Source organism: Pollicipes pollicipes, unplaced genomic scaffold (assembly GCF_011947565.3).
Source record: "Pollicipes pollicipes isolate AB1234 unplaced genomic scaffold, Ppol_2.1 Scaffold_3447;HRSCAF=4054_pilon_pilon_pilon, whole genome shotgun sequence".
NCBI classification, from domain to species: Eukaryota; Metazoa; Arthropoda; class Thecostraca; order Pollicipedomorpha; family Pollicipedidae; genus Pollicipes; species Pollicipes pollicipes.
In genome coordinates this window covers 4300061-4327752 of record NW_023596297.1, presented here as the reverse complement: position 1 = coordinate 4327752, position 27692 = coordinate 4300061, and the positions used below count along the sequence as shown (strand labels likewise).

Sequence of the window (27692 nt, the reverse complement as noted above, 5' to 3'; positions counted from 1 at the left end):
TCACGCCGGCGACGAGGTGACCTGACAGGAAGCCATCACGCCGGCGATGAGGGTGCCCTGACAGGAAGCCGTCACGCCGGCGATGAGGTAACCTGACAGGAAGCCGTCATGCCGGCGATGGTGGTGACCTGACAGGAAGCCAGTAGGCATATGGCATTTCGCTATGAGCGTAGCTACATGCACGCGCGTTATAACACTTCTTTAACAAATGGAAGCCCGCTCGTGGCGTGTCCACCCGATTGGTCGGCCGTTCCGGTGACGTCAGAGGATGGGTCGTCTCGGTCGCACGCTTGTCGGCAAGTGGCCTTGTTCATCGAGGGGCGAGCGGGGGTGTGGAAAAGTCAATGCACGGGGATGTTGATATGCTTTTGTTTTTGGTAGGGAAGACATACCAAGGTGAATTTTTACGTTTATCCACGATAAAACATGGCTTTAGATGAGCTGCTGACGTATCGAGGCCACTAATATCGAGACTTTACTATTCCCGTGGGATGAAATGAACAATTTCGTCTGATCTACGTTATCTTCCATGCAGGCATACCTATTCTCCAAAGACGTGAATATTCTAGTGAACATCTGTCGCAGTAAACTGAGTGTTACACCTGCGTACTTTCCAGGGACTCTCGATTGCTTTCATACTGTTACGTTCGAGAGCAGCTTCGCAAAGGCGTCGTCCGCTCCACGGTCCACCAATGGCGCACCTTTGACGCGCACAGCGTCGCAATTGCACGATCATTCGGGGACGATAAATTTTCATCCACCGTAAAGTTGATACGTTTTTGCTTGCACATGCCCTGGTTGTCGGGACACACACCAGCACTGGACAGAACTGGAATCGGCCAACGCGTCGCACTGGACCGCGTGCGGCCAGCTGCAGCTCGACTTACAATTATGATAAACTCACAATAATTACGCCATAACGATAAGCGTCACTGCCGGCGTTCCCCTCCGTCAAACGATGCTGACCTTGTGTCGCTACGGTGCCGCCTCGTGGAGGCCTGCGCCCGGTTTCCAAAGGCGGTACAGTGGGAAGGACGCTCGCCTCTGGAGCTGTCAGTCTTGGCTATCAGGCCCCTGGTACGTCGTCCGAGGTGGTACGAGTGGTGAGGATGCTCGTCTCTGGGGCTTGTCCGGTATGGCTACGAGGCCCCTGGTACGTCGTTCAGAGGTTGGTACAATTGGTGAGACTGCATCGTTCTCGGGGCTGTCGGTATTTATTGGCTACGAGGCACCTGGTACGTCGTCAGAGGTGGTACCGTGGTGAGGATGCTCGTCTCTGGGCTTTGTCGGTATTGGATAACGACGGGCCCTGGCACGTCGTCAGAGGTGGTACAGTGGTGAGGATGCTCGTTCTCTGGGGCTTGTCGGTATTGGGCTACGAGGCCCTGTTACGTCGTTCAGATGGTGGTTACAGTGGTGAGGATGCTCGTTCTCTGGGCTGTCGGAGGTATTGGCTACGAGGACCTGGCACGTTGCCACCGCCGAATCCACAACATGATACATGAGACATCCGTTTCAAAATACCACAAAGATCTCCGTCTCGAAATAGCATTGGCAAAGATGAGACTTAAAGCCCCGGTCATTATTATCAAGTGGCGTGGTGACCGTTCTCTGTCTATTGCAGCTGAACAGGATCGCATTATCTGTGACTCAACGGTGTCTGAAGCAAATACTGCGGCACAATAAAACGCCCGGACCGGTCGTCAGGGGCATCTGTTTCGTAAACAGTATGCACGTTCACCACAAGAATTGCGTTTTAGGGTGCAACGTGCGAAGTGAGCTTGACTTCTCACGGTTGAATACGACACCGCCTGGCACGTGGCCTGTTTTTCGGCCGCTGCAGCTGACCTCTGTCCCCAGCCAGCCGCTACAGCTGATCCCCGTCCCCAGCCAGCCGCTACAACTGATCCCCGTCCCCAGCCAGCCGCTGCAGCTGACCTCCGTCCCCAGCCAGCCGCTACAGGTGATCCCCGTCCCCAGCCAGCCGCTGCAGCTGACCTCCGTCTCCAGCCACCGCTGCGGCTGAGCCCCGTCCCCAGCCAGACGCTGCACCCAGCCGCGTCCCCTGGTCGCACCTGACGGCCCCCGGCTCAGCCACAGCGGCAGTGTACCCAAAAACACAACGTCCGACCACAAGATAACCTGTATGAAAGCCGGCTCCCTTCGGCGCCTGACCACCACCGCGGTGGCAGCGCATAGACCAGCAAAGCCCGCCGCAAACAGTGCATAACAAACGCCACACGCCATCCGGTGCCACAGGGCGCCGGCCGCGCCCGCTCCGGCCATCACTTGCCCGTGCCCCTCACTTTGTGCCGCTTCTTGAGCTTCTTGCCGGAGGCGGTGCGCGGCGCCCCGGGCCGGGGTCCGCTGGCGCTGGGGCCCGGCCGCGCTCCGTCCACGCTCATTTCGGCCAGCTGCTGCGCGGCAACGTCCGTCTCCATGGCACTGGCGGCGGCCGGCGCCGCACTCTCCGGCTCGGGGAGCACGCGGGTCAGCGGGCGGGCGCCGAACCGGTCCCGCACTGCAACGGAGCGCCGCCGGGTCAGGCGGGGTCACAGCCGTGACGAGGGCGGACGGCGGTGACTGGCCAGAACCACACCGGTACCAGGTCAGAGCGGGTCACGCCAGTGCCGCGTCGGGCTGGATCACAACCTTGCGGTGCTTCAGGTGCGGGCGTACGGTCAGGTGAGATGGATCACACCCGCCCCAAGTTAAACTAGGGTCACGCGAACCAGGTCAGTGCCCCACGCACCCTAGGTCTCCGGCTGCAGTGCGGATTCACTGAGCAAACATCGCATACAACAGGGACGCGGTGTGATGTATCAGAACCACTAGGACGCTCTGGGACATTGCTGCAAACATTGCCTGCATTGCTGTGCATTCCGAATAAGTCTATTTACCACGCCAAGTCACAATTCTGCTGGAATTGATTTGGAACGTACCAGGTGCCGAACATAACCGCAAAACCGATACCTACGGCTTCGCCAAAAGCTCAAATTGCTCACAAACCCGAGCATGACAAAAACACCCCACTTTGCGGTTAGTCGCGTTTCTAGTATAGTTCTTGCGTTTCAACGGACAGTTGTTTTCCGGTGAGTGCTGTTTTAATTCTATCGCCAAAACGACAAGAACGCCCCCAAAACGCACTTTTACTCATGCTAACGCCGACGTGGCACTCACGTACATAATAACAACCACTCACTCCATTACGGCACAATTTGCGTGCTGACATACCCCACCAAAATTCGAAATTCGCGGCGAATTCAAGACGAACACGCCACTCCAGAGACGTTGCTAAAGCCGCAGCACACTAAGGTATAAGCCAGAAGCAAGACAGCCGCTCGGTGCCGACGGCGGCGGCCAGATCTGATTTCCGCCACCCCGGGAACTGACAACGACCTCTGGCCTCGGGCATGGCCGCCGGCGCGACGCGTCACATTCGGCGGCGGCGGGCCGCGCCCAGCTGGCGCGCGCGCGCGTGGTCCGCCGCCGCTGGCAGATTGGGCGCGGAGCCCGGCCGGCGGCGACCACCTGAGGCCGGGTGTGGCCATCCCGGTGCAGTCCCGGCGGACGCCGCCACCGCCGGCTGGAAAATTGGCACGCCGCCAGCTGACCACGGCCGGCCGGCCGGCCGCCCCCGCCGTCACCCGCCGTGACCCGTGTACCGGGTGGCGGAGGAGAGAGCGGTCGAGATACGTCTGGCCCACGCGTCCTAAACAAACAGTAAACATCGCCACAACGGGCCACGTCGTGCAACGGGGACTGCTGAACTTGATTCCGTTCTTTGATCGGAGACGGTTTTGTTAGCATGAGCCGCACGTCTGCGTTACTAGCTCACCTATACATGCTGCGCGACGAGTGTGATTTCCAAGAAAGCATGTGAACGTCAAGTGCCTATCCGTTTTCAAGGAAATCACATGAAACTTGGCCAAAACCGACGATGGACACCTCCAACTATCTGAAGCATTCTACCCGTGACCAGAGCTGATATCTCCGATGCTTTCACACAATGTCTAGAGCTGATATCTCCGATACTTTCACACAATGTCTGACGTCTGACGAAAGAGGATCACAGGATTAGGCATCCATAGCCCAGGTACTATCAAGCATTGAATTCAATTCAGGGCTCCACCATCCTGCATGCAAACACTTTCTCTCCCCATTGCACGTGGCGATAACGAAATTTTGCGTTTATGTTCGCTACGAAGTTGTAAACGCAGCTACTGAAATGCTACCGTCACGCAGTCAATAGCATCTGTTCTGCACCTGAACTCGGATCATTCACGAAAATCTCTCTCTCCCTCGTTCGTGTACTTTGTCTGTTATTTGTACCTCATGTTTTGTTTTCTCCCCTCCTCAACAACCTCAGCAGCAAGTAATACGCGGTTAACAAACGTCTGCACGGGCCCTGCAAGACGCCATGGTCTTTTTCTGGACCAGTTCTCACCAGCGCGGAATTACACGCGGAATTATATATATATATATATATATATATATATATATATATATAGAGATATAGATATAGGTATAGATATAGATATAGATATAGATATATATATATATATATATATATATATATATATATATATATATATATAAACGGAATATACGGAATGATACGCGGAATTAACAATCCTATTCAGCAGCAGGTGGATTCAGCTTGGCAGATTGATGGCCCCAGTATATATATAGCTTTGGTTATCGCAATTCTCAGTAAACACAAGTCGCACTAACTCGATGCATCGTCGTCCCTTCGGCATCGACTCTCCACTGACTGTCACATGTTCTATTGACGTGTTACTGCCGCCTACTCAAGCTTTGGCAGGAGCAGAGGTTCTAACGAGCAAAACACACGCTTAGATTCTCGAAATCGGGTACTGTCCCACCGACGACCATGCAAACAATGGTACACACACTGTGCGGAGGTCACCGTCTAGAGTGAATGCACATTGAGACGGAGTCCGACAACTCCGTCCCAGAGAGAAGTTCGCACTAGAGGCTTATACCTTTGTTCGATCTACCCACTTGCGGCATACCGTACAGCAGTATCAACAAGGCTGTGCCTACACCCACCCGCCAACCATTCCTATTCAGCTGTGCCCACCTGTCACCCTGACGTACGTACCTTTTTTAGCCGTTTGACAGCAGAGATGTAGGACAAATTACACCAAAATATACTCTTTAGCGCTGGTAATTGCAAAAGTAATGCGAATGGAAGATGATGGCTAACATAGGCGCAAGCGGCAACATTGTCTAGATCATGTTGACGCACCTGCCGGAAATTTTGAAAAGTTTGCACCGTGCCCATGCCCGCTATTTTTCAAAACATGCGCTTAACCCGGACCGTTGCCACTTCAACACGGGTAGCCATGACCCTGACCACGACCACACCATGCGCCGGCCTACCCTCGGCGCTCTACCATACAGCGGCCACGTCGCCCTACCCTCAGCGCTCTCCCGTTCAGCGGCCACGCCGCCCTACCCTCGGCGCCCTCCCGTCCATCGGCCACGCCGCCCTACCCTCGGCACTCCCGTCCAGCGGCCACGCTGCCCTACCCTCGGCGCTCTCGCGTCCAGCGGCCACGCCGCCCTACCCTCGGCGCTCTCCCATTCAGCGGCCACGCCGCTCTACCCTCGGCGCTCTCGCGTCCAGCGGCCACGCCGCCCTACCCTCGGCGCTCTCCCGTCCAGCGGCCACGCCGCCCTACCCTCGGCGCTCTCCCATCCAGCGGCCACGCCGCCCTACCCTCAACGCTCTCCCGTCCAGGGGCCACGCCACCCTACCCTCGGCGCTCTCCCATCCAGCGGCCACGCCGCCCTACCCTCAGCACTCTCCCGTCCAGCGGCCACACCGGCCTACCCTCGGCGCTCTCCCGTCTAGCGCCAGGTGGGCTTACCTTCCGCGCTCTCCCGCACGTCCCAGAGCCGGAAGGAGTTCTCCTTGTTGTCGCCACCGGCGCACAGCATCCAGGGCAGGTCGGGGCAAAAGGCGACGCAGTGGAGGGAACCGAGCTTGAGCGGCCGCGCGGCCACCGGCGCGGTCGGCTCCGACGACACGTCCCACACCTTGAGCGTGCGGTCGGCCGACACCGTCGCCAGACAGCCTGGCACCTCCGGACTGAGCGCCAGACCTGAGGACGGCGACACACGCGTGATCAGATGGACAGCCGACTGCCAGACACGTCAGCAGACAGAGAGGGAACCGCCGGACACATCAGCAGACAGAGGGGGGGAACTGCCGGGCACGTCAGCAGACAGAGGAGGAACTGCCGGATACATAAACAGACAGAGGGGGAACTGCCGGATACATCAGCAGAGAAAGGGGAACTGCCGGATACATCAGCAGACAGAGGGGGAACTGTCGGATACATCAGCAGACAGAGGGGGAACTGCCGGATACATCAGCAGAGAAAGGGGAGCTGTCGGATACATCAGTAGACAGAGAGGGAACCGTCGGATACATCAGCAGACGGAGAGGGAACTGCCGGACACATCAGCAGACAGAGGGGCAACTGCCGGATATATCAGCAGAGAAAGGGGAACTGTCGGATACATCAGCAGACAGAGGGGGGAACTGTCGGATACATCAGCAGACGGAGGGGGAACTGCCGGATACATCAGCAGAGAGATGGGGAACTGCCGGATACATCAGCAGACAGAGGGGGAGCTGCCGGATACATCAGCAAAGAGAGGGGGACCGCGGACACGTCCGCGGATAAAGCGGGGGAAGTCATCCAACTCGTCAGCAGACAGAGCAGAATCAAACAGATATCTCTCCTCTTTTCCCGCGTCCAGACACCAGCAGAGCCGCCAGGATCAGCCGCCACGCGCAGCTTCGTCAGCGGTTGGTGGAACGGGACGGGACACACCGGGCGGGAGCGTGCCGGGAGGAAGGAGAGTGAGAGGGCCCGGCGGCCGATGGGAGGTCCTCTACAGTGTCCACGAGTTAAGGCGGAGGTCAATGGGTGAGGACCGGAATCAAGGGGTCGGGCCGGAGTCAAGGAGTCAGAACCGTAGTGAAGGAGTCGTGCCAGGGTCAAGGGGTCGGGTCGGAGTCAAGGTGTCAGGCCGGAGTCCTGCGCGCAAGTGACCTCGTGACCTATGACTTCAACATCCCCGAGCTCCCGACAGCGTATCGGTTCGCCGAAGCGACACGGCAGAAACGCCATCTATGCCGTCTCCTGCGGGAGCCATGAGGACACGACACTTTCGCGGCATGTGATGAGCCTCACGGCTGCCGCTGAGAAGAAAACCAGGGACCACCTTTGGGTCAACTGGCGCACTGGGTCACCGCTCCAGCACAGGCGGGCTCAGAAACTGGACAACAAGCGGCGCTCATGTCGGCGGCAGCCAGCGCACGTCAGCACAAATCAGCTCCGGACCAGCAACGCCCTTGGCTGGTAAAACCACGACGGCCATATCACAATATTGGTTCAAGACAGGTTATGAAACGAGACCGTCTTAATCTAACATGGGAAAACTCTCAACTTCTGGGGATCGGGCCGGTCAGGCGAACCACCGCAGTCTTCACACAATAAATATCTCTGCTGCCGGCTTCTCCAACTCTGAGTGCAGCTTTCAGCATCCATCAATAGGATTGATTTTTATACAATTTCGATGAATGCATTGCTATATATCGAACCATACATGTTTTTATTGTATAGATCACATATAGTCTTATAAATGTCAAACATTCTTTTCCATCATGTCTTCAAGGCATTGGCACAGAGCGGTGTTATTTGCTATTCCCTTGGGGGGGGGGGGGGGAACAGTCCACCATCTTTGAGAAGTGGGCCAAAACCGGGGGCAGCCCCGTTTATTGACTCACTTAGAGGGTAGGTCGAGTCAAGATATACTGTTCAGCCCCCCCCCCCCCACACACACACTCATTTTGTGAAGCTACAGTCGGGTGATGCCCGTCGGCCAGCGCCGTCCCAGCCCTGGGAGACGCTCCTCGGTCAGCGCACGAGCCGCGGGGCCAGGGCAGCCCGCTGGGCCCGACAGGTGACATCAGGAGCATGGTGAAAATACACTAAATCGCCGGGATTCTTCAAGTACTTCACCTTTTTTAGAAGAAGAAAAATCTCCACCGCGAGCGTTTTATGCGCAGTACGACACGGGCACAGCCAGCTCACGTTAGCAGAATTGGCCAACTTGGAAATCATATAATCCAAACATATTTAGCACCAAAAACCACGAGCAGGCAGTTAGCATTGTTTACTTCGTCGTTTTGACCATTGCTACTCACAATGCCCGCCTGAGCGCCTATCATCTTCAAGAAATTACCATCTGACACTATTATAATTTCGGCAACAAACCAGTAACGTGATTTTTAACTCGCAGACAGCAGACGATTTATAACACGTACTTAAAGGGCAACCTAGGGACCAAATCACGGACATACGAGAAACCAAGAATAGTATCCCAGTTATGCACATTCGTGTCTCGAATTATCTGTTGGTGCGCTGAACCAACAAATTCACACTTATTAGAACGAAACACATCGTGACGACAATGTCGCTTAAGCTACAACACTTGGGTTCAATTAATATGGCTACTCCGTTGCCGTGGGATCCTGCCATCATGTCGTGCGGAGGGACTGTCGTAGCACCCTCTTAAAGTAGTGCACCTCTTGTACAATTCCAACGAGCGAGGCCTGAAATCGCTCTGACATCCAGAGACATACTCTGCCAAGACAATATGCCAACAGCAATCCTAGGGTAGCGGACCAAGCCCCGGAAAACTAAGACTGAAGCAAGGCCAGCGTTTTCGGTACGGTACATATACGTCTATTAGCGCAGTGCACCTCACACACGAGTCCGGATAATGCGATTCACAGTTACTAAAACTTAACACATCGTGCTGACAATGTCGGTGGAACTGCAAGACTTCGGTCCAATGAATAACACTCGTGCATTGCCGTGAGATGTTGCCATCATGTGCGGGCGGACTGCAGTAGCACCCTCTTCAAGTAGTACACCTCTTGTATAATTCCAATTGGCGAGACCTAAAAACCGCTCTGACATCCAAAGACATCCTCTACCGAGATAATATGCCAATAGCAATCCTAAGGAAACGGACCTAGCCCCGGAAATCGAAGAAATGAAGCAAAGCCAGGTACGGTACATATACGTCTATTACCGTATATATGCCGTACCGGAACATCCAAACCGTACCAAACTGACATTCAAAGACATGCTCTACCGAGAGAATATGCTAACAACAATGCCAAAGTAATAAGCCAAGCCCCGGAAACCGAAGACCGAAGTAAATCCCACGTTTTCAGTACGGTACATATGCTTTAATTGGCGCATTACACCTCATACACGGGTCCGGATAATGCAATTCACACTTGCTAGAAATAAATATGTCGTGCGGACATTGTCGGTTCAGTTACAACTCTTCGGTTCAATGAATAAGACCCATGCATTGTCGTGAGATGTTGGCATCGTGTGCGGACGGACTGCAGCAGCACCCTCTTAAAGTAGTGCACCTCTTGTATAATTCGAATTGACGAGACCTAAAAACCGCTCTGACATCCAGATACATGCTCTACCGAGAAAATATGCCGACAGCAGCCCCAAGGAAATAGGCCAAGCCCCGCAAACCGAAGACCGAAGCAAAGCCAACGTTTTCGGCACGGCACATATACGTTTATTGGCGCGGGGCACTTGAAACACCAGTCCTTATAGTTCGATTCACACTTACTAGAAGTAAACACGTCGTAACGACAATGTCGTACTTCGGTTCAATGAACAAGACTCATGCATTGCCGTGAGATATCACCATCATGTTGCGCGGACTGACCGTACAAGCAACCCCTTTAAAGTAGTGTACCTCTTGCATTATTCCAGTTGGCGAGACCTGAAAACGCCTCTGGCATCCAAGAACATTCTCTACCGAGATAGTACTGTCGTGTATAAGGTGCGCTGCGCTTATAAACATGTATGCACCGTACCGAAAGCGTTGGCCTCGCTTCGGTCTTCGGTTTCTCTACCGAGATAGTACTGTCGTGTATAAGGTGCGCTGCGCTTACAAACATGTATGCACCGTACCGAAAGCGTTGACCTCGCTTCGGTCTTCGGTTTCCGGGGCTTGGCCGGCCCCCTTAGAGTTGCTGTTGGCACATTATCTCGGTAGGGTATGTCTTTGGATGTCAAAGCGGTTTTTAGGTCTCGCCAATTGGAATTATACAAGAGGTGCACTACTTTAAGAAGGCGCTACCACAGTCCATCCGCACATGCTGGTGACATCTCACGAGAGTGCATGAGTCTTATTCATTGAACCAAAGTATTGCAGCTCAGCCGACATTGTCGGCACAATGTGTTTATTTCTACTTGGTGTGAATCGCATTTTAAGGACTCTAGTTTCAGGTGCCCCGTACAAATAAACGTATATGTACCGTACCGAAAGCGTTGCCTTTGCTTCGGTCCTCGGTTTCCGAGGCTTGGCTTCTTTCCTTGGGGTTCATGTCGGCACATTATCTCGGCAGGGTATGTCTGCAGGGTATGTCATTAAACCGAAGTGTTGTAACTGAACCGACAATGTCCGCACGACATATTTATTTCTAGCAAGTGTGAATTGCATTATCCGGACCCGTGTATGAGGTGCAATGCGCCAATTAAAGCATATGTACCGTACTGAAAACGTGTGATTTACTTCGGTCTTCGGTTTCCGGGGCTTGGCTTATTACTTTGGCATTGTTGATAGCATATTCTCTCGGTAGAGCATGTCTTTGAATGTCAGTTTGGTACGGTTTGGATGTTCCGGTACGGCATATATACGGTAATAGACGTATATGTACCGTACCCGGCTTTGCTTCATTTCTTCAATTTCCGGGGCTAGGTCCGTTTCCTTAGGATTGCTATTGGCATATTATCTCGGTAGAGGATGTCTTTGGATGTCAGGGCGGTTTTTAGGTCTCGCCAATTGGAATTACACAAGAGGTGTACTACTTGAAGAGGGTGCTACTGCAGTCCGCCCGCACATGATGGCAACATCTCACGGCAATGCACGAGTGTTATTCATTGGACCGAAGTCTTGCAGTTCCACCGACATTGTCAGCACGATGTGTTAAGTTTTAGTAACTGTGAATCGCATTATCCGGACTCGTGTGTGAGGTGCACTGCGCTAATAGACGTATATGTACCGTACCGAAAACGCTGGCCTTGCTTCAGTCTTAGTTTTCCGGGGCTTGGTCCGCTACCCTAGGATTGCTGTTGGCATATTGTCTTGGCAGAGTATGTCTCTGGATGTCAGAGCGATTTCAGGCCTCGCTCGTTGGAATTGTACAAGAGGTGCACTGCTTCAAGAGGGTGCTACGACAGTCCCTCCGCACCACATGATGGTAGCATCTCACGGCAATGGAGTATTCATATTAATTGAACCCAAGCGTTGTAGCTTAAGCGACATTGTCGTCACGATGTGTTTGGTTCCAATAAGTGCGAATCGCATTATCCAGACTCGTGTATGAGGTGCACTAAAAGACGTTAATGTACCGCACCGAAAACGTTGGCTTGGCTTCGGTGTTGGGTTTCCGTGACTTGGTCTTTTTTTTAAGGTTGCTGAAAATGCTTCAGTTCAGCCGATATTGTTGGGTCTTTCTCTGTGTTGTCTGTTTGGAAATATCAATTGAAGCTACACATCTGGAAATAAATTAGGAGTGCAATAATAAAGTAAGAAGTCGAAAGAAGTGCAATGATAAGGTAAGAGTGTAGGCGCCTTTCTGGTCTGCGCGCGATGTGCCGTAAGTTATCAAATATTTGAAAATAATGATCAGAATTATGTTATGCACGAAGGCTCAGCGCACCAATAGATAATTAGAGACACGAATGTGCATAACTGGAATACTATTCTTGGTTTCTCGTATGTCCGTGATTTGGTGCATAGGTTGATCTTTTAGTACGTGTTATAAATCGTCTGCTGTCTGCGTGTCAAAAATCACATTACTGGTTTGTTGCCGAAATTATAATATTGTCAGATGGCAATTTTTTGAAGATAATAGGCGCCCATGCGAGCACTGTGAGTAGCAATGGTCGAAACGACAAAATGAATAATGCTAATTGCCTGCTCATCATTTTGGTGCTAAAGATGTTGTTTGGGTTGTATGATTTCCAAGTTGGCCAATTCTGCTAACGTGAGCTGGCTGTGCCCGTGTCGTACTGCGCATAAAACGCTCGCGGTGGAGACTTTTCTTCTTCTAAAAAAGGTGAAGTACTAGAATACCAAATCGCCTTGCCCGGCGGAAGCTCGTTCCACAATTTTTGCGCGCGAGCGAAAATTATTTTCACCTGCGTCGTTCGTGAGGATGAACTGTTGTAGGCACCCCTCGCTGCTTCGTCCCAGAGTGGCCAAGAGCCACAAAACAAATACAAAAACAGGAGCCAGCTGGTGCCTAACGAGCCTAACCATGCCGAGTGTAACCCCTGCGGCTCACCAGTGACATCACAGGGCAGAACAATCCTGATGCTCGACGACACGACTAAAAAAATGACAATTTACAGGTCTATAAAACTATTTTCCTGGGCACATACACGCAAAATCATGTTCTAAGCCACACCTCAATAAAAACAGTAGTCTTAACACAAGTCTAGTGTAGTAAACAAATAACGACATCATCGACCAATGCGTTTGTTTGTGGCAAAAATAAATATGCAAGCTTTTAAGATAACATCAGGGCTCAGCGACATGGCACGGATCCCTTATAATCGTTGTGTTATCTTATCTTTATTTTTGAAAAGCCTGTACGAGTAAACGCGCTATCACCCGAGATACAAGCTCGCAAAGCTGTCTTGTGTCTTCATGCCCTCAGAAATGTCACTGGGAGGGGGGAGGGGCAACCGACATGGGGCATAACTCAATATCCGTTTAAGGTAATTTTTGAGGTGCATACCTCGAAAGTAGGACCATCTCTTCTCATTCATGCGTTTCCTTCTGCAGCCAGCCATCTACATTTCTTTTTACGTTTCAACAGGCACGTAAAGTTTTGGGTCCAATACGGGCCTCATCTGAGACCAGTATGCCTGCGTCGTCCGGCACAGCACTAGCCGTGACCGTTCCAGCATTGCAGAACGGCAGCCACAACATAGCATTTCGATGCATTCACATGGCACACATGGTAACGCAATTTTGTCAGCAATTTTGTCAGTCTTCTGCACGTGTTGGGGTTCAAAGGCTGCTCAACAGGATCATGCAGGAAGCTACTAGCATCCACCCGTTTAGGGCGGGTGGCGCAGCATACGGAAACAGTCCAAGCACGCAGCGCCGCACGTGCCAGGCGTTCAGAGCAGGCTGGCACAGCATGTGAAAGACGCTCAGAGAAGGGCGGTACAGAACGCCAATGCGCTGTACAGAAGAGTGGCTAATTGTAAACAAGTCAGTCGGTGACCGCACGTTGGAGGACGTTGGACGCGCCTCGGCGTGGCCGCCTTCTTCTCGGCCCGCCGGCGTACCTGTACACGCATCCTCGTGCGCCTGGATGCTCCACAGGGGCTTCTTCTCTGTCCGAGTGTCGATGTAATGCAGCTTGCCGTCGTCAGTTGAGGCCTGCCGGCAGTCCACTGGTGTCAGATGTACCCGCGGGAAACGAACGGGGCTCAAGAGTCCCACGAGAATCCGGGAGTCATGAAGACTCGCCAACAACTTTTGAACAACTCTACAGAGCAGGACGACACTGCCGGCTCCGTCCCAATTCAGCTGCATTATGTACGGGACGGGGCGGAAGATCACGAAGTTGCGAGCGGCGTCAGGGCGCATGGTGCGCTCGGTGCGTTAACTTCACGGGAGCACTGCGCGAAGCGTGGTCGCTTTGACACACGCCTCGGGGGCGTGATGACCGAGTGGTTACCACATCCGGCTCCCACGTGGGGCCCGGATTCTAAGCCCGTCGGAGCTACCGCCCCCGAGCGCTAACATAACCTCTGCAGTGGCTGGCGCCCCATAAAAGGGCGTCCGACCACGTTCGTCGCGTTCCATAAAAAAAACGCTTTCGCTGTGGGGCGAGGGCGAGTTGTCCAAGAGAACAAGGCTTGCCCACAATTGCCTGACAGTTAACAAATCCACTGAAACAGCCACTTTCTCTAACCCTACTGATTATTGTCTTGCATCCAACCGATGGTGGGAACATCGGTTTCCATGGCCCGGCAAGGCCTGGCAGCCACGCTTCACAAAAGGCATGCATAAACTCTTAAGTCGGCTACACGCATCTTTTCGAATAAGCAGGCATTCAAGCGACAAAAATAGGTGTCAAATCCAGACATCTACTAGATCCGCAACGCTGCTACCACAACGCAATTTAAGCAACCTTACCGCCTCTTTGTACCATACGTTTTCGTCCATCATCACGTACGTACGATTTGTACCATACGATTTTCAGACCGCCACAAATCAAACAGCAGGTGGCCGACAATGCCGTGGCTCGGGGTGCAGCTCCCCGACTGACGGGGGGGGGGGGGGGGCTACCCTGGCCCGAGCCACCGAAGCAGCACGCTCACCAGGACGCCGGTGGGGCTGAAGTGGTCCCAAACGGCCCGCTCCACCTCCCCGCCCAGCCGCCAGCGCCTGCTCTCGCCAGCCCGGCACTCCCAGACGCGCACGTCCCTGGAACACGGGCCGACCACATCTCAGACAGCTGTGGTCTGGGGAACATGCACAGACACGCACGTTCAGACGTTTTAGGTCGACACTATGGTATTCCAAAGGCATTAAGACGTCCCGATCATATCGCTTGGCTGTTCTCTGGACAGTCCACTGTGTAGCTCACCCGACCAAAGACAAAGCCGCATCGTACCACGGGAACAGTTCGTCCGGCAACTCGGCACCACGTCAGTGTCGTACCTCGGGAATAGCCTGTGCCGTACCATTCAACAGCACCTGCGCCATATCACACCCCGGTCTCTGCCGGACGTTTGTGCAGCACTCGGGTACAATCTCAGTACCACGAAGCCAAGTCGCGCCTACTGCACATGGCACATGGTACCACGAAGTACCTGTGCTGAGAGTCCGAGAAGTCGCCGCGTCATACTTCCTCCACCTCCCCCCCCCCCCCCCTCCGTCTCCAGATCGCGGGCGTGTCGTACCCGGCGCAGTCTGCCGACAGGAGGCGGTCCAGCTCGCGCGGGTGCCAGGCCACCGTCTGCACCTTCTCCCGGCAGTCCAGCTGGGACGCCTTCTTCTGCGTCTCCAGGTCCCAGAGCAGCACCGAGTGGTCCGCCGAGCCGCTGGCCAGCACGTGACTGCCGGACACGCGCAGAGTCAGTGTGCCAGCTGCGACGGCACCGTACTGAGGGTGGCGTGGAGAGTCCGTGTGTCACACGAAGGGGCGCTGTGACTGGGCTGTTTGGGGGCGGAGCTGGACGGGGGATGCTCACAACGTAACCAAACGGCGAGGCGGAAAATGCAGCTGTTTAAGACGCCAGCAAGAAAAACCAAAGCAGACCTACGAGAGGTGAGCTTCAAACTCATCTAGCGATGGTAAGCAGTGCAGGCTGCGAAAACACAGACATTATTATAATAAGTACCACCACCGTGTTATGTGAGGAGACGGTAGACCCGACGCAATAGGTTATCACCAGGAGACAGTGGTGCGGTATATTGTAAGATAACTGCGTGCTTGCAAACACTTCCAACAAGTATTTTGAAGCACAACTCGCCAGAAAGGACTTCACATAGACAGAAAAATCGAAAGCCCGGATGCTTCGCAGAGCAGGTTTCCTGGAAGTGTAAGCTGGAGTCAAACTCGACGAGGTCCAAAAGGCGAGCGTGACATGACCATGACATGACATACCATGACAACGGACAGGCGGCAAGAAAACGGACGCTGGCGAATTCATACAAGGACTTGTGGAACATCCGGGCGAATGGGACGATTATTTCTTATTGTGAGATCTGCGGTATCTTTTGGGGCCTGCCGGCAGGTGACGTGCTACCGTCAGTTAATATAAATCATGTACAGCAGCATCTGCGTTGTGTCCTATCACGCCTGTAATGCTGTGCCGTGTCTCGTCGCTCCGACACGTCTCTGTATCGGTGGTCATGTCGTACCAGTAAGCCACCAGTGGTGGATATACCATCCACGACCTGCCAGTGCTCAGAGCTCGCGAGTTCCGTGTCGGAAATGGTAGGCAATGAGGACACGACAGTTAAGCCTGTTTCCGACTTTCTTTTCACATTGCATACGCCCCCTGCATCCTTTCAGCCCGGGCAAACGGAAGGACGGAAACGGGATGTAGACGGAAATAGCAAGTTACAAGCCAAAATTGACTCGCGCGAGTTCTGCCGTATCAGTCAGCAAAATAGCGTTTTTTCCGGGACACATGATCTTGCACTTCCGGGTCTTGCAACGCCGGCGTCGCTTCACTGCCCGGCAGGCACGTGACACGTGACGGGACGATACGAGAACAGTGCGCGAGAGCCGACCGACAGTGAACGCAAACCCGAGGTGTCGTCTCCAAACCGGACACCCACCCGATATGTCTGTTCCAGAGTGGACAGATGCCCATCCCATGTGCCAGTTCCACAACGGACACCCACCCGATGTGTCGGTACCAAAGCGGACAGACATCCACCCGATGTGCCATTTCCACAGCGGACCCCCCCCCCCCCCCCCCCGATATGTCGGTCCCAAAGCGGACACACATCCACCCGATGTGCCAGTTCCACAGCGGACACCCACCCGATGTGTCGGTTCCAAAGCGGACACACATCCACCCGATGTGCCAGTTCCACAGCGGACACCCACCCGATGTGTCGGTTCCACGGCGGATACCTAGCCGATAAGTCAGTTCCACAGTGGACATCCACTCACCCGATGTGCCGGTTCCATGCCAGACTGAGCACGGCGTCGCTGTGGCCCAGGCCCAGTTTGATCTTCTTCTTGCCTCGCTTGCCCAGCTTGTAGGCCGGTTCGAAGCAGTTGATAACGTCCACGTCCCACACCTCGATCACGGGCGACATCGAGCCCACTGCCACCAGGTTACCTGGTGGCCGGGCGACAAAGCTACAGTGGGAGCGACACTGCACAGATGTCGCCCGCGAGGCGATTCATGTGGTAGACAAGGCATGGCGTTTACATGGGTTCTTCTAAGCACTTGCACCAGGATTATCGCTCTAGCGTAGGTTCATGCGGTTGTGTAACTGACAATGCAGGAAAACAAGGATGTGGGAGGCCATGCCATATGGGAACAGGTGATTTAACAGAATGACTGCCAAGCAATAATGGGCAGTGAACCAATCAGTAAACACAATATCTAGCATACATGTGCCAGTTCTTGATGCAATTTGTCTGCCTTCTCGTAGACTACATAGCGATAAATCGATATACCTGGCGTGCTCTGGTCGAGGTCGTAATTGAGCCATTCGACGCAGATGGGAAATGACGATAGGAGAATGTCGTGGTGAACGTACATCGAGCCCTGCTCCTCGTTGAATACTGCGAATGGGAAAAAAGCACATTTTTAACATGTTGCGGCACGACAGCATCGAAGCACGCACTACTCTATTATCACCATGTGTGTGGTAATAATGTGTTAGCTTGTGTTTCAAAGTACTTAAAAATGTCACCATCAGCATCGCATCCTTCCATCTCGCCACCGAGCTAGCCACTGACATACATTTCTCTCAGGGGTAAATGTATTCCCCTCTTCAAAAAGTAATTGCTCCGGGAACAGCAGCTTGGCGGATCCAGTGCCGCCCTCAAGTCAACCGTCCGAGAGCGCTCAAAACAGGCGGGCGCACCACGACAGGTGAGCAGGTCGCGGCGAGCACCAGCCGCGCGCCGGTGTCCCGGGCATGTCGTCGCTCCCCTCCCGCCGCACGGCCGGCACCGTACCGTGGAAGACAAGCGTGCTGGCATCGCCGTCCACCAGGCCAGTGATGATGAGGTTCTCGTCGCGTCGCACCTGCAGGTCCTCGGCCTCGCTGTCCGACTCGTCCGCGTCGGCGCGGGTCACGTACGGGTCGTCCGCGTTGCTGGCGAACTCGGCCATCTGGCCCAGCGCCAGCACGTTTTGCTCGCCTTCTGCAGCACACAGTGAGTGCGGCTGCAGACACATCTCTGTCGCGCGTGAGGGTGGGGTGTCGCGCACTGAGCAGAATTGTCAGGTGTGGACCACCCTAGTCACACCTCTCCTACATATACAAAGCTGTGCACATACCACACAGACCTAGCAAGGGTGCTTCATCACAGTCATATATGGTGTATGGAGAGCAATGGCACATGTCATGCAGTACATGGAGAGTAATGCCACATGTCATACAAGACCAATACACCTGCCACATTTTTTGTTAGTGTGTGGCATCTTGCACATGAACTGGTTGGGCAGTCAAAGTTCATGTTTTTGGTCTGAATTAAGCCAAGCACTTATGATATGTTCAGTTACAGTTCTAGCACAAGGACATGTGGATCAATCATCTAAGTAGAATCAGGTTAGTCACAGCACTCACCATCCTCATCGTCGTCATAATGCTCCATGTCATAAACATCACCACTGGCCTGTTGTGGTCTTCTAGATTCATCCAAATCTTCTGCATGATCACCACCCTCCTCATCACCATCATCTTCCACAGTTGCAGACTGAGACATTTCAACATCTCTGCAACACAAAATTGTATTACATCCCTGCACTGAGGCATACCTTTTTGCCTTGGAAAGAAAGAATATCAGTTAACTGTGCCAATGAATCAATCATTCAAGGGAGCATAACTTTATTCTCACCTCAGTTTGCCTCTGGTGTCTTCTATGATTTGTGCCAAGTCTTCTTTTGTAAGTTCAACCTGAAAATGCATTACAACAGCATTTTACAATGTCAGAAATGGCAGACAAATGGTCCCATGGTTTAATGACATCTTTAGCAGAATGAGGACTTCTATCAGCATTTCATGCATCAAAACAAATCATGCTAAAACAAAATGCTCCTAGAAATGTGGCAGCCACCATGAGAAGATCCATAATTCACAATAGATTGTTCGCATTCAAATTTGCCAAAAGCCTGAGACATTGTGTTTGTACTTGTCATATTTGCCAATAATATTAGCAGCCAGTTAACACTAGTATTGTTGCTTGAATAGCAGAACATCTGTGCTAATTTCAGATTATTGTGTCATCTTTGTGCTGCTTCAACATAACCATATCATATATCATAGCTGTCTCATGTTTCATGCCCATGATTATACCAAAGGTACAATTGTTGTGGGATAACAACTTAAAAAGTGGACATGTTCATTGTGAAGCAAACATCAAAACACTATAATGCTCACCTTGTCTGGCCTTTCTTTGCTGACACCTCTTTTAATCCATGTTACACATGGAACAAAACAAACTCCATCCATTTCAATAATGTATGAATGCCTTTTGATTTTTGATCAGGAACACAAGCTAGCTAATAGTTTTTCCTTGGCTGACCTGCTGTGGACTGACCATACAACATAACTTTACCAAGGCAAAACATTAAGCTCCTGTGCACACATCTTGGCCCATCTGGTTCCAACTGCTGGTATCACATATGTAGATTATAACCTGCATGCACAAGCATCATGCTAATCACAGAATGTTTATCCATCATAGCACTCACAAGGCAAGACTTGAATACTTGGCATGGTACACTGCCACTTGTTACAACACTTCACTACACCAGACTGCCAGCATTGGGCTTATAGATGGCTACAAAGGTGTAGGTGTACTTTCCTACCTAATGTTAGAAAAAATCATTGCACACCATTCGTCGTGCTTAAGGCGGCACAAATCGTAAATAATCTCAAAACAGGTAGGATCATGCTCCTACCTTCGAATTTCAATAACTTCGATGGCGGGCCCCCGAGCGCCGCGCGCACCGCACCGCCTGGACTCCCCAGCGCTGTTTCTGCGTTGCCGTTGGTAAATACAATATTTCTGCTTACCAAGAACTCTACAAAATGTACGGGACCAAGGTAAACCATTCGTCGTGTTTAGGGCGGAACATATCGTAAATAATCTCAAAACAGATAGAATCATGCTCCTACCCTCGAATTTTAATAAATATGATAGCGAGTTCCCGAGCGCCGCACGCACCGCACCGCACCGCCCCGACTCCCAAGCGCCGTTTCTGCGTTGTTGCGAAAGCACAATATTTCTGCTTATCAAGAACCATAAAACATGTACGGAACCAAGGAAACAATAATAAAGCAACCAAAATCGTTTCTTATCGAGTTTAGGTACATTTATGAAAACACACAGGCCAGAATAGTCCAGAACATATCCTAAACTAGCCTAACCTAACCGGACCTAACCTAACCTAACCTAACCTAACCTAATCTAATCTAATCTAACCTAACCTAACCTAACCTAACCAAACCTAACCTAACCTAACCTAACCTAACCAACCTAACCAACCTAACCTAACCTAACCTAACCTAACCTAACCTAACCAACCCAACCCAACCCAACCCAACCTAACCTAACCTAACCTAACCTGAGAATAGACCAGAACCTAAGCTAAGCTAAGCTAAGCTAGCCTGACCTGACCTAACCAAACCTAACCTGAGAATAGACCAGAACCTAAGCTTAGCTAAGCCAACCTACCCTAACCTAACCTAACCTAACTAACCTAACCTAACCTAACCTAACCTAACCTAACCTAATCTAACCTAACCTAACCTAACCTAATCTAACCTAACCTCCCCACCTTATATCCCCTTCAACCCAGCATCCCATAGCTAAGCTAAGCTAAGCTAGCCTAACCTGACCTGGCCTGACCTGACCTGACCTAACCTAACCTAACCCAACCTAACCTAACCTAACCCAACCTAACCTAACCTAACCTAACCTAAGCTTAGATATAAGCTCATAGACCTTATGAGCTTAGATATAAGCTAATAGACCAGAACCTAAGCTTAGCTAAGCTAACCTACCCTAACCTAACTAACCTATTGTAACCTAACCTAACCTAACCTAGCCTAGCCTAGCCTAGCCTAGCCTAACCTAACCTAACCTAACCTAACCTAACCTAACCTAACCTAACCTAACCTAACCTAACCTAACCTAACCTAACCTAACCTAACCTAACCTAACCTAACCTCCCCACCCTATATCTCCTTCAACCCAGCATCCCATTGGCATCCATGTTCCATGCCATATATAGGTGCCATATAGTGAGCTTTTATTTAGCTGTCATGTTCTCATTTTGCTTTACATCCCCCACCCAATCCCCCTGCAACCCATGGTCCCGTTGGCGTCGAGGATCAAATTTTATGGATTCTTGTTACCTTGGCCCATACATTTTTATGGTTCTTGATGCTACTTGATGCACAGTAATGTTGTGACCCGCGCAGTAATGGCGCCGGTGTTGCGGGTGCTGTGTGTGCGCGGCGCTCGGGAGCTCGCCATCGTAATTATAAAAAATTGAGGGTAAGATTATGAATCTACCTGTTTTGTGATTATTTACGATATGTCCTGCCTTAAACACGACGAATGGTTTACTTTGGTCCCGTGCATTTTGTAGAGTTCTTGGTAAGCAGAAATATTGTATTTACGCAACGGCAACGCAGAAACGGCGCTAGGGAGTCCAGGCGGTGCGGTGCGCGCTGCGCTCTGGGGCCCGCCAAAGTTACTGAAATTCGAAGGTAGGAGCATGGTTCTACCTGTTTTGAGATTACTTACGATATATCCTGCCTTAAACACGACGAATGGTGTACAATGATTTTTTCTAATGTTAGGTAGGAAAGTACGGTTTTTTTTTACTTGGGTACCTGTATTGCCGACGGTGGGGAGAGAGCTACGCTGGCTGCAGGGTTCCTTTACTGCCATGATGGAGAAATGCTGTTAGGTATCAGCCGACGTAGTGACGTCACTGAAAATGGGTTTGCATCGATCTGGGTTCTTTTGGGCCGACTGAAGGCTACAAGGCATTTGCTAGCGATATGATGTCACTGGTATTCGACTGGATATGTGACGTCACTGGTTGTGAGGCTTTAGGGCTCTTTTGGGTGCAATGAATGCCGTAAAGCATCACCTGACGATATGTCGTCGCTGGTATTCAATGAAACATCAGGCGCAACGGGCCTTATTCCATCTTTACCTTTCGTACCTGTCTGCTGCAAGCATTTGCGTGCCGAATAAAAGCTTGACCGAATCACCTGAATGTGTGACGTCACCAATCACCAGTTGATACGAGTGCACTTAGGCCCCACGGCCGCGGTGTATCATGTTCCGTGAAATATCACTGGGTATCGTGACGTCAGTGATATTCGACTAAATATTGGTCGCAACAGGTCAAGGTTCATTTTTAGCTTCGTACCTGTCTACTGAAAGCACTGGCGTGATGAATAAAAGCTACCAAATCACGTGAGTGTGTGACGTCACTGGTCATGCATTTTTATGGATCTTTGGGGGCCAACTGAGGGCCGTAAAGCATAGCCTAATGATGTGACGTCACTGGCATTCGACTGTGTGTGATGTCACTTGTGATCAGATTTTACGGCCTCTTTTGGGCCGACGAAAGGTCATACTACATTAACTGAAGATGTGCCGTCACTGGTATCCGAATACAATTCAGGCGGCCATGGCCATGCTCCATCTTTACCTTTGGTACCTGTCCATTGCAAGTATTTGAATGCTGAAGGAAGGGTCTGCCGAATTACCTGAGTGTGTAACGTCACTAACCATTAATTTGTATAGACGGTTTTGAACCCACTGTAAGCCATACCACATCAGCTGACCATATGACGTCACCGGTTTTCGTCTAGGTGTCATGCGCAACAGGCCATGCTCTATCTTTGCCTTTCGTACCTGTTTACTGCAAGCATTCGCGTGCTATATCAAGGTGATGCTGAACCATCTGAGTGCGTGACGTCACTGGTCATGAGTTTATACAGGTTCACTTGGGCAGCCCAATGCAACAAAGCATCATATCCTGTAAAGCATCGCGGCATGATATGACGTCACTGGTATTCGACTCAACATCAGGCTCAACAGGCCATGTTCCATCTTTACCTTTCATACCTGTCTACTGCAAGCATTCGCGTGTTATATCACGTCATTGGTTAAGAGTTCTTACGGGCTCTTTTCAACCCCCTATATGGTATAATGCTTCAGTTGACGATATGATGTCACTGGTGTTCGACTTAGCATCAGGCACAACATGTCATGTTCCATCTTTGCCTTTCGCACCTGTTAAAGTATTGGCGAGCCTAATGATGGCTCTGCCGAATCACCTGAGTGCGTCATCATGAGTTTTTACAGGCTATTGTTGGCCGGGAAAGCCATTAGGCATCATCTAACGATATGTCGTCACTGGTAATCCACCAAGTGTGTGACGCCATTGGTCATGAGTTTTCCCGCGCCTTTTTGGGCCGACTTAAGGCCATTAGGCATCAGGTAACGATATGACGTCACTGGTATTCAATTAAGCATCAGATACAATATGTCATGTTTCATTTTTACCTTCCGCACCTATCTACTGCAAGTATTCGCGCGCCACATAAAGGCTCTGCCCAATCACCTGAGCGTGTGGTGTGACTGGTTATGAGTTTACGCGGGTTTACCCGGGCTGACTGAAGGACATCAAGCATCATCTGGCGATGTGACGTCACTGGTATTCAACTTAACACCAGGCGCGACAGGCCATGTTCGTCTTTACCTTTCGTACCTGTCTATCGTAAGCATTGACATGCTTAAGGAAAGCTCTGTGAAATCTCCTGAGTGTGTAATGTCACTGGTCATGAGTTCTTTACGGGCTGCTTTTTTGTACCTATAGGGTACAAGACATCAGTTGACGATATGACATCACTGGTATTTGACTTAATCTCAGGCGCAACAGGTCATGTTCCATCTTTGCCTTTCGCACCTCTATACTGCAAGTATTCGCGCGCTACATAAAGGCTCTGCCGAATCACCTGAGCATGTGGTGTAACTGGTCATGAGTTTACGCGGGCTTACTCGGGCTGACTGAAGGACATCAAGCATCACCTGACCATATGACGTCACTGATATTCGGGCTGTGGCCCAGACTTATGGCCGCTAGGCGGCGCCCTTGATTATTATTTAGCCATCAGGGCATTCCGGACCGTAGCTGCTCAGGGGCGCATCCTGTGATGTCGGGCGGAATAGCTTTGCATATACGTCGGTTTGTGGGCTGGGATCACCTTTGTTTTGTGTTTACGTTTGTTCAAAATTTTAGTCGTTGAAACAGCCCGTTGCGTTTGAAGTTGTTACTTAATGGTGCGCACAATAAAATTAGTGTGCTTAACTATGGTGCATCTCCCACCTCTGCTGCGGAACTCCGTAGCCGTAGGTGGCCAAGTGACCTCCTACCAACTGATGATCAGTGACGTCACATACTCAGATGATTCGGCGGAGCCTTCATATAGCACGCGAATATTTGTAGCAGCCAGGTACGAAAGGCAAATATGGAGCATGACCTGTTGCGCCTGATGTTTAGTCGAGCACCAGTAACGTCATGTCGTCAGCTGATGAATTATAACCTAAAATGGGTTCAAAGGAGCCCGTAAAAAACTCGTGACCAGTGACGTCACACACTCAGGAGATTCGACGGAGCCTTCATTCAGCACGTCAATACCTTTAATAAACAAGTACAAAAGGTAAAGAAAGTACGTGGCATGTTGGACCTGATGTTACGTCGAATAACAGTGACGACATATCATCCTGTGATGCTTCACGGGAGGTGTTGCTTTGTAGCCTTGGGCGGTCCAAGTGAATCCGTATGAACTCATGACCAGCGACGTCACCCACTCAGATGATTCGTCTGGAGTTTAGTCGATTACCAGTGACGTCATATCGTCAGCTGATGCTTGATGTCCGTCAGTCAGCCCGAGTAAACCTGCACAAACTCATGGCCAGTTACACCACACGCTCAGGCGAATCGACAGAGCCTTTTTGTAGCGCACGAATACTTGCAGTAGGCAGGTGCGAAAGGTAAAGATGAAACATGGCTTATTGCAACTGATGTTAATTCGAATACAAGTGACGCCATAACGTTATCTGATGCCTAATGACCTGAACTCGGCCAAAAAGGGCCCGTAAAAGCTCATGACCAGTGACGTCACACACTCAGTGGATTACCAGTGACGTCATTTCGTTAGCTGATGCCTTATGGCTTTCGCTCAGCCAAAAATAGTCGGTAAAAATTCATGACCAGTGACGTCGCACACTCAGGTGACTCGGCAGAGCCATCATTTAACGCACCAATACTTTACAGGTACGAAAGGCAAAGATGGAACATGACCTGTTACGCCTCATGTTAAGTCGAACACCATTGACATCATGTCGTCAACTGATGCATTTTTCCCTATAGAGGGTTCCAAGGAGCCAGAAAAAACTCATGACCAGTAACGTTACACACCCAGGAGACTCGACAGAGCCTTCATTCAGCACGTCAATACTTGTAATAGACGGGTACGAAAGGTAAAGATAGAACATGGCCTGTCGCGCCTGATGTTAAGTCGGACACCAGTGACGTCATATCATCAGCTGATGCATTATACCGTTTGGGGGTACAAAAGGTCCCGTAAAAAGCTCTTGACCAGTGACGTTACTTACTCAGGAGACTCGACAGAGCCTTCATTCAGCACGCCCATACTTCCAAGAGACAGGTACGAAAGGTAAAGATGGAACATGGCCTGTCGCGCCTGAAGTTTAGTCGAATACCAGTGACGTCATATCGTCAGCTGATGCTTGATGTCCTTCAGTCAGCCAGAGTAAACCCGCGTTAACTCATAACTAGTTACACCACACGCTCAGGTAATTCGGCAGAGCCCCTGTGTCGCGCGAATACTTGCAGTAGATAGGTGCGAAAGGTACAGACGAAACATGGCTTAGATGGAGCATGGCCTGTTGCGCATGATGTCTAGTCGAAACCCAGTGACATCATATCGTCAGCTGATGCCTTGTGGCCTATAGTAGGCTCAAAAGAGTGTGCAAATTAATGGTCAGTGACGTACACACTTAGGTAATTTGGCAGAGCCTTCCACGGCAATGCTTGCAATGGACAGGTACCAAAGATAAAGGTGGAACATGGTCTGTCGCGCCCGAAGTTCATTCGAATACCAGTGACGTCACATCTTCAGTCATTGCCGTATGACCTTTCGTCCCCCCAAAAGAGGCCGTAAAACCTCATGACCAGCGACACGCACAGTCGAGTGCCAGCGACGTCACATCGTTAGCTGATGCTTTATGGTCTTCAGTTGGCCGCACAAAAAATCCGCCAATACTTGCAGCAGACATGTACGAAAGGTATAAATGGAGCATGGCCTGTTGCCTGATGTTCAGCCAAATACCAGTGACGTCATATCGCCAGCTGATGCCTAACGGCATTTCGTCGGTCCTATAGGGCCCGTGGAAACCCACGGCCATTGACGTCTTACAGTCGTATAGCAGTGACGTCGTTAGCTGACACCTTGTGGTCTTCAGTTGGCCGAAAAGCACCGTTGGAACTCATGGCCAGTGATGTCACACACTCAGGTGGTTCGGCAGCTTTCATCCAGCACGCCAATGCTTGCAGTAGACAAGTACAAAGGTAAAAATGAAGCACAACCTGTTGCGCCCAGTTTTTATTCGAATACCAGTGACGTCACGCTATCCGGTGATACTTCGCGGACCACGACACACCGTGGTCGTGAGGCCTAAGTGCACTTGTATGAAGTGATGATTAGGGACGTCACACATTGGGGTAATTCGGTCAAACCTTTATGCGGCACGCAAATGCTTGCGGCAGACAGGTACGAAAAGTAAAGATGGAACGAGGCCGGCCGCGCCTGATGTTCAATCGAATACCAGTGACGACACATGGCCAGCTGATGCATTACGGCATTCAGTGGACCCAAAAGAGCCTTATACACTCACGACCAGTGACGTCACATACCCAGCCGAATACCAGTGACACCATATCACAAGCAAAAGCCTTATGGCCTTCAGTCGGCCCGAGAGAACCCCGATCCCGATCGATGCAAAACCACTTTCAGTGACGTCACAATGTTAGCTGATGCCTCACAGCTTTTGCCCCGCACGACAATACTCGAAACCCTGCAGCTAGCGTAGCTCTTCCCTCCGTCGGCCATACAGGTACCCAAGTAAAAAATTACCGGAAAGTACACCCTGACTGCTACAAGAATACATAAATATATGGAAAACACTTCATCATGCCTCTTCCGCTTCTGAGGCCTCACTAATGTTCTGGCACGGATAACTCAATTGAACACACTGAGTCAATAACAGGCTTCTTTCCCCCTTGATAGACCTTGTCATGTCTGAGGGGGAAGCTACTTCTGGCTGGAGACCACACAAAAGGCTATGTTGAAAACCAGCTTATACTGCCAAGCACAAAGCAGGGGAAAGGGTAGACCTGCCGTCCACGTGGTGACCCCTATGAACACCAGAGCAATATATTACCTGAGTGTTTCTCTACTTTTCCAAGGCTACGTACCCCACGTTCGGAACATGTAAAACATTTAAAACCCAACGGCTATAGACGAGGAGCGATCGGCGCGCGTAGACGTTCTGATCGGTTGAATCAGTAAAATGACCGATCATGAAACGCAGACTCCTCAGCACCCACCCTTCCAGCATACGGGATGTAACATAACGTGTGTAAGCAACGTTAACTTAATCGTGAATTTTGCGCCGTGTTTGAAACTAGATTTAGATTCCATATTTAGGCCACACTGCTTCCAGATCCCTTCATTCCCCTGGTGTTTGGAACTGGACC

At 51.2% G+C, this 27692-nt stretch overlaps 1 protein-coding gene across 1 annotated transcript; it reads right to left on the bottom strand.

The window, feature by feature from the left end:
- nclb (PWP1 homolog no child left behind) lies at positions 1-27543 on the bottom strand. The gene is made up of 13 exons (XM_037214320.1): positions 27377-27543; positions 19255-19513; positions 18713-18771; positions 18442-18590; positions 17828-18016; positions 17321-17428; positions 16805-16976; positions 15078-15233; positions 14493-14598; positions 13452-13545; positions 5898-6131; positions 2400-2521; positions 1-57 (listed from the first exon to the last, which is right to left on the bottom strand). The coding sequence occupies exons 2-13, from the start codon at positions 19324-19326 to the stop codon at positions 1-3; spliced, it is 1518 nt and encodes a 505-aa protein (XP_037070215.1). The 5' UTR covers positions 19327-19513; positions 27377-27543.
- Between the last annotated feature and the right edge of the window lie 149 nt (positions 27544-27692).

Bases quoted from the DNA above. Each gene is read 5' to 3' on its own strand.
- nclb (XM_037214320.1), bottom strand. From the start codon at position 19,326: ATGGATGGAGTTTGTTTTGTTCCATGTGTAACATGGATTAAAAGAGGT. The intron at 17,429-17,827 runs GTACGGTGCCGG...TCCCATTCGCAG, and splicing joins CAGCACGCTTGTCTTCCACG to TATTCAACGAGGAGCAGGGC. The intron at 58-2,399 runs GTGGACGGAGCG...GCTTCCTGTCAG, and splicing joins AGCAGCTGGCCGAAATGAGC to GGCACCCTCATCGCCGGCGT.